Below are 6,378 nucleotides of genomic sequence, written 5' to 3' on the forward strand. Positions count from 1 at the left end.
TTATTTGTGGAGATAATTTAATAAGTATTATATGTTTAATGTGTGTTTTGGGAGCAAAAATTACTATTCACTGACAAATCATGCCCTTTTTATATATATTTATGTATATATGTGTGTATATATGTATGTATTTATGCTAAAACACCTAAATAAGGTGTTTTTAAAATTCTTCCATGATTCAACTAAATTATTAATTTTCTCATCAAGTAATATCATTTTACGATTTACAATGAATTATATTATACGAAGAATACATTCAACTAATATTTTATTTTTTAATAAATAATATGAGTTTAGAATTAAATACATCAATATAGTTTTCAACCTTAAATGAATTGTATAAGACAAAAAATACGTTCAACTAAATTACTAATTTTCTTATTGAGTAATATCATTTTACGATTTACAAACACTACTCACTTTTCATTCTATTACAACTTTCAATTTTTTCTACAAAAATCAATTCTAAAAAAGCAGAAATTTTTGCAAACACTGTCTAACCGCACACTCCATAGTATGGGCAACTGCTAGCTAATATTGAGAGTATCAAACTTCAATGTATATGCCAAAGAGTAGGGTGGGGGAGGGAAAAGAAAGGAACTTTGATATGTATATATATATATTCCCAGCTGACAAACAAAAGAAGATTTATACACTCTTAGACTACCAGGTTCGTGCTTAACCAGAAAACATAATCAGTCCTGATACAGGAAACACATCTTACAGACCTTAACTATATGCATAGCGCCGATCTCTTTTCACAATGACACTTGAGATTCAAGGCTCGTTTTCCAAATGACACAAAAATATTAGAAAAACATATATACTAAAATCTCAAAGTTCTCCTTCCAGAAAACACCAAAACAGTGTTTCCATTGGCTAGTTTACCATACATCAAACTAACTGTTCTACACATACCAGAAGAGCACTTATTAATATATGCAGCTCCTACTTATTCTAAGATGGCTGCCAACCTGTCCTTGTAGAGATACTAGCTCCTGATGGTCAGTCCTGGTGTGCCTACTCCGTTCGTCAGCGGCATAGAGTCTATGATTTTCGAGGTCAAATTCCCATTAACTAAATGCTTCTCATAGGCGGAATTATGCACGCCAATGGCAGCTCGGCCCGATGGGTCGAGGTTTTTCGACCAAGCTGCATCCCATTCCACAGCTGTGGCAGTGCTGCACGCTACACTTGCCCCACCTGGAACGGAGAGCCTTGCTGAATTCTGCAAATATGATTAAGTACCAGTAATTACTTTGTTAACCTTCTCTTCAACTTAGAAAAAGATATGATATGTAAAGAATGTACCTGAGGGAAGAATCTTTCGAATATCATTCTGTAATAGTATGCCTCTTTCGTGGTTGGCGTGTTATGGGGGAAGATATGTGCAGCATTAAGCATCATCTTGTCATTGACCTGTTAATTGACCGGAAGGGCAACTTCAGGTTGGCAGTAAATGAGAATTATACTACCTTTTATACAACAGAGTTTTCTTTTACTTTGAATGAATCGATATAGGTAGTGACAGAATAGCAATTTGATCTTGGTAAAGAATCAGCACATGGAGAAACTCAAGAACCAGAAACTTTAGTGAAAATGAAAGACGTACGTGCAGATCAGCATGAGCTTTAAGCCCATCAATCCAACTATAGCCCACACCATCACTAAATTGTTCTTTTTGCCTGTATAGAATATGCTGCAGGGAATTTAAACAGAGATTGTTAAGAGAAGTGAAATTCAGAATTAAGTAATACTACCAGCAGACTATTTCACATCCATAATCGAATACCTTTGGAAGATATGGTTGTTTTTCATCATCAAAGGCCCTCCTGAGAATCCACTTCTCAATTCTCTTTTGTTCAGGTTTTATCTGTAACGGAAGGAAAATGATAACTAATTAACACAAGTCTATAACATGCTGCCTAATGACAAATCCCAGGATTTAGCTGTAAGGCAAGTAGCTTTCCTTGAAATTTATTATAAAACAAAATTACCTAAATAAAACCAGGATTCTTGTCCTTACCATCTTCCACTCAGGGTCAATGCTCATTGCGACATTGATAAATTCCTTATCCAGAAACGGTACTCGAGCTTCTAAACCCCACGCAGAAGTTGCCTTATTTGCTCGCAAACAATCATACTGATGAAGGGCTTTTATCTACAGACAGATGAAAACCACCATTAGTTTGATATTACTTTAAGTTGTTTCACTTCTTTAGAAGGGAAAGATATGGCATCCTTTGGTTGTACCTTGCGGCAAGTTTCACGATAGAATTCCTCCTTGTTGGGTGCCTTATGGAAGTAAAGATAACCACCAAAAATCTCGTCAGAGCCCTCACCCGATATGACCATTTTCACTCCCAGTGATTTGATCTTACGTGACATAAGGAACATAGGAGTGCTTGCTCTGATTGTTGTTACATCATATGTCTCAATATGATAAATGACATCCTCAATCGCATCAATTCCATCCTGAAATATATCATAAGGGTTTGGTGGTATGACAAGAAACAACAGCAGGGAAAACTTCTATTGCAGGAGCTTACCTGAACAGTGAAATGAAACTCATGGTGAACAGTACCCAAATAATCAGCAACCTCTCTTGCAGCTTTCAGATCAGGCGAACCCTGTCCAAGAAGTGGGTAAAATCTGTTCGCATATTAACTACTAGTGACAAGTGTGTGAATGCCTAAATTAGCAGCAAGATATCTTCTTACCTCAAGGCCAACACAGAAAGAATGAAGTTGTGCACCCCATTGTTTTGCGGCTTTCGTGCCAGCTAAGTAACGAGAGGTAATAGATGCAACTAATGATGAATCAAGTCCTCCTGATAAAAGAACTCCAAAAGGCACATCGGTCATTAGCCTTTTAATAACAGCCTGCATTGATTTTTCACCCAAGCAATAGTGAAATTTAGGAAATGCTTAAATCAATGAATCAACCCGCATTATATTTGTTGGCAAATTTCAAGCAATAAGTGTCATCTATAAACCTAAGGTTAGGTTCCAAAGTCTCACATTTTCAAAAGCCTGCCTCAGAACTAAGGGGTCATAAGGAGTTGAAGGAATGGCCTCAGAGAACCAGGGAGGGTTGTACCATCTTCTGAGACATCCACTCTTGCTGGAGTAGAGATGCCCCGGTGGGAAGGATTCAAAATGCTCACATTCATCGTGCAAACCTTTTAGTTCTGACGCTATCCAGACGGAGCCTGGAGACAAACCAAGAAATAAATCAGTATAAGCCTATAAAATCCACGTCTAACTTGTTTTTCTTGCCCACTTTATCCTTATATAATTAACTATTGTTGATTAAGAAGCAATACCATCTAGTCCCCAACCAATATACAGAGAAGTAATCCCAATAGCGTCACGGGCCACAAGAAAGCTGTTATCACGGGTATCCAGCAGCACAAAGGAGAAAATTCCATCCAGCATGTCCACAAAATTTTCCCCATGCTCTTCATACTAAGAAAGTGAAAAACAGAACAAGATGAACAAAGTCCAAAAATTGTTTTTGCTTCAGCATATTCTTCCGGTTCGTTTATATTTTGGTAAAATACTCACAAGATGTGCAATGACAGCACAATCACTTCCAGTACGGAATTTGTGGTTAGGTAATGAGCGACGAAGTTCCTCATGGTTGTAGATTTCACCATTTACCTAAATCCATTGGAAACACCACATTAGAAAGAATGATTCTTTTGAAAAATTTCAATATGAGCATGTTCTGTCTAAAATGAAAGGATCATTCCATAGCTTTAAGCTGGATTCTTCACAAATTATTCCACAAAAATGAGTTTAGTCAATGGTCTTGCATCTATCTCCTTCTCTACTCATATTGAGCCACCCTTGGGTTCCAGTCAAGAGATATTCATGGAAAAAGAATTCTCCAACGACCGACGTTCTATGGATATACTGAAACTAGAATATAGCAGGTAGAAAAAGCAACAGACCAAAAGAAACCTACCGTAACTACAATCTTTTTGTCTTCATTGTAGAGGGGCTGATCGCCAGAGGCTGGATCAACAATTGCAAGCCTCTGGTGTGCCAGATAACAATCTCCGTGCTGATATAGTCCACTCCAATCAGGACCCCGATGCTTCAACCTATTTGATCATGCAATAGTGACTGAGAACTTCAGGTTATGCATCAATAGAAGAGAATTATGTCCATGTTGGAAAGTAAAAGAATAAGAAACTTGTCCCATCCTAAATTCAATATACTACATGATGTGATTCTCATAGAGTTTGGGAACTCCAAGTTCGAGATAATCACGGATCTTGGTGCATGCTAGGCCCCACATAGTGCTCTTAAAATTGACAATAGGGTGCCTAGATGAACTGATTTAACCATTAAGTGTGATTATCCAAATCAAGACAATCTGAAATCCAAAGGTTTGCTAATAGCTGAGAGTCTCCATTATTCACTGCAATGTTCATGTAATACTAAATCTCTATAACAAAACTATTGGTCTCCAAATCAATAGCATAGCTGATACAAAAATGCATCATTTATAGGACCACCAGCCCATCCATAAAAATGAAGAAAGGGACTGCGTAGTATCTTTTGATGGGAATTCAAACATAAAACCAAATATTCAAAAGCCTTTTTGGGGTTCTGGAAAGACAGTGATTATTAACATGATATTCGAACTATATTCTTAATAATTACAACAATAAATAGATATATATTTGTTTGGGAAAAATATTTTTTTAGTCCGTTAAGTATGCCCAATTTTAGTTTTAGTCCTATAAGTATGCCTATTTTTTATTAACTCCAATAACTAGCAAAATTGATTATATTTAGTCCTCGATGGATTGGATTTATAATTTGCGCAGGAAAAGTGATATGGCTGGACACCTAGATGCGTTTTTGTTGATTTATAATCCTATATGGCTAAAATCATGAGGTGGAAGACAAGTTAGTTATCTTTTGGACGGAAGAAATGTGACTTTTCCCTCCAAAATACTTTTACTAATCAACAAAATATATTTTCTTCTCCCCATGCTTGCACAAACCCATTTTTCTCCTTTATCTCTCGGTTCCAATGTCTTCTTCCATAGAAGGATCACTTGTTACTGCAGAAAGAAAGCAATGGTTCAGACTTCTTGGACTAATCAAAATCCAAGAAGGAGGTTCCATTCCTGTCAAGATTACAAGGTAATAAGCTCACTTTTTTTCCTAATCAATTTTTTTTAAAATTTTTTCGAATTTTTTAAATGAATTTAGTTTTGTAGAGAGAAGGGTCTACCCAGTCAGCATACAAGCCACGTATGCAAGCCATGTACTCTCCCATGTGGCATAACACGTGGTTAATTGGTCGGAAATTGGACCAACTAATTTACACGTTGGTAAGTTCCAGGTAAATTTAAAATTTTGGCCAAAAAAAAAAAAAAGTAGAAAACCCTCAAACGGACTAAATCTAATCAATTTTGCAAGTTACTGAAGTTAACAAAAAATGGGCATACTTATAGGATTAACACTAAAATTGAACATATTTAACGGACTAAAAAAATATTTTTCCCTATTTGTTTAACCAAAACATACGACAATACAAAAGTTTGATTTGACACACTAATTAACTCAAAAGTTTACACACACTTACCCCGCAAAGTATCATATCCAAAATAAAATCTAACGTATTTTATCTAAAAAAATAAACAAGAAAATAAATAAAGAATCATCCAACCATTCCAAAACAAAACCAACACATTTCCGTCTCAGCATATTCTCCAAATCAAATGTTCCTGGTTTCTACATACGACTCTTCGTTGTATTTCCCCTACCCATTAATTAAATCCTCCATATGCAGTAAGCAATCTCATCATGCACTCAGAAAACTGAAAACAAAAAGCAATCATGGACGTCCAAAAATTGGAAAAATAAATCCAAGAAAAGCAAAAGGTGGACGAAAGATTGCCTTCGGGAGAGCTCGAGCACGCGAACCCTCTTCGCCTGAGAGTCATCCGAACAACCCAAAACCGCTAATATTCCACACATCGTAATACACTTATATATAGAGATACGTGCTCAGATTAATCCTCCAAAGCTACAATAGCAGTGAGAAAAAAGAAAAATGGATGAGAAAGAGATCACTGAAAAGACATAGAGAGAGAAAGAAGACAGGAGAGAGAGAGAGAGAAGAGTGGTAGTATGAGAGGAACAGAGAAAGGTGGTGCCAATGTTGTGGGAGAGAGCTACACGTTAACACTTATGCTCACCCGACCAGTTCTATTTTCTCGTGTATGCACCGCTTCAATGGCTCATCCTTCCTACTTATAGGGGCGGGAAGTTGGACCAAAATCGTGGGCGCGAAAATGACGTCTTTTCTTTGCCCCACTCTTTATATTATTTTTTTCCTCTTTTAGATGAGAGG

At 36.6% G+C, this 6,378-nt stretch overlaps 1 protein-coding gene across 2 annotated transcripts; it reads right to left on the bottom strand.

The window, feature by feature from the left end:
* Positions 1 to 630: 630 nt before the first annotated feature.
* LOC105163945 (asparagine synthetase [glutamine-hydrolyzing]) lies at positions 631 to 6,378 on the bottom strand. Of its 2 annotated transcripts, XM_011082484.3 has the most exons (14): positions 6,224 to 6,378; positions 5,923 to 6,051; positions 3,970 to 4,108; positions 3,567 to 3,662; positions 3,326 to 3,467; positions 3,021 to 3,211; positions 2,721 to 2,882; positions 2,550 to 2,630; positions 2,254 to 2,475; positions 2,027 to 2,161; positions 1,793 to 1,873; positions 1,613 to 1,699; positions 1,312 to 1,419; positions 631 to 1,228 (listed from the first exon to the last, which is right to left on the bottom strand). In XM_011082484.3, the coding sequence occupies exons 2-14, from the start codon at positions 6,000 to 6,002 to the stop codon at positions 992 to 994; spliced, it is 1,761 nt and encodes a 586-aa protein (XP_011080786.1). In that variant the 5' UTR covers positions 6,003 to 6,051; positions 6,224 to 6,378; the 3' UTR covers positions 631 to 991. The 2 variants fall into 2 exon arrangements, with proteins under 2 accessions (XP_011080786.1, XP_011080785.1); XM_011082483.3 differs by having other exon boundaries at positions 5,923 to 6,258.

This window comes from Sesamum indicum, linkage group LG6 (assembly GCF_026168435.1).
Source record: "Sesamum indicum cultivar Baizhima isolate 11 linkage group LG6, ASM2616843v1, whole genome shotgun sequence".
Classification (NCBI taxonomy): domain Eukaryota; kingdom Viridiplantae; phylum Streptophyta; class Magnoliopsida; order Lamiales; family Pedaliaceae; genus Sesamum; species Sesamum indicum.

Excerpts from the sequence above, each read along its gene's own strand:
- LOC105163945 (XM_011082484.3), bottom strand. The coding sequence starts at position 6,002 with ATGTGTGGAATATTAGCGGTTTTGGGTTGTTCGGATGACTCTCAGGCG. Across the intron at positions 2,631-2,720 it reads CTTTCTGTGTTGGCCTTGAG|GGTTCGCCTGATCTGAAAGC; the intron begins GTAAGAAGATAT and ends CTTCTTGGACAG. Across the intron at positions 1,229-1,311 it reads TCGAAAGATTCTTCCCTCAG|AATTCAGCAAGGCTCTCCGT; the intron begins GTACATTCTTTA and ends TCATATTTGCAG.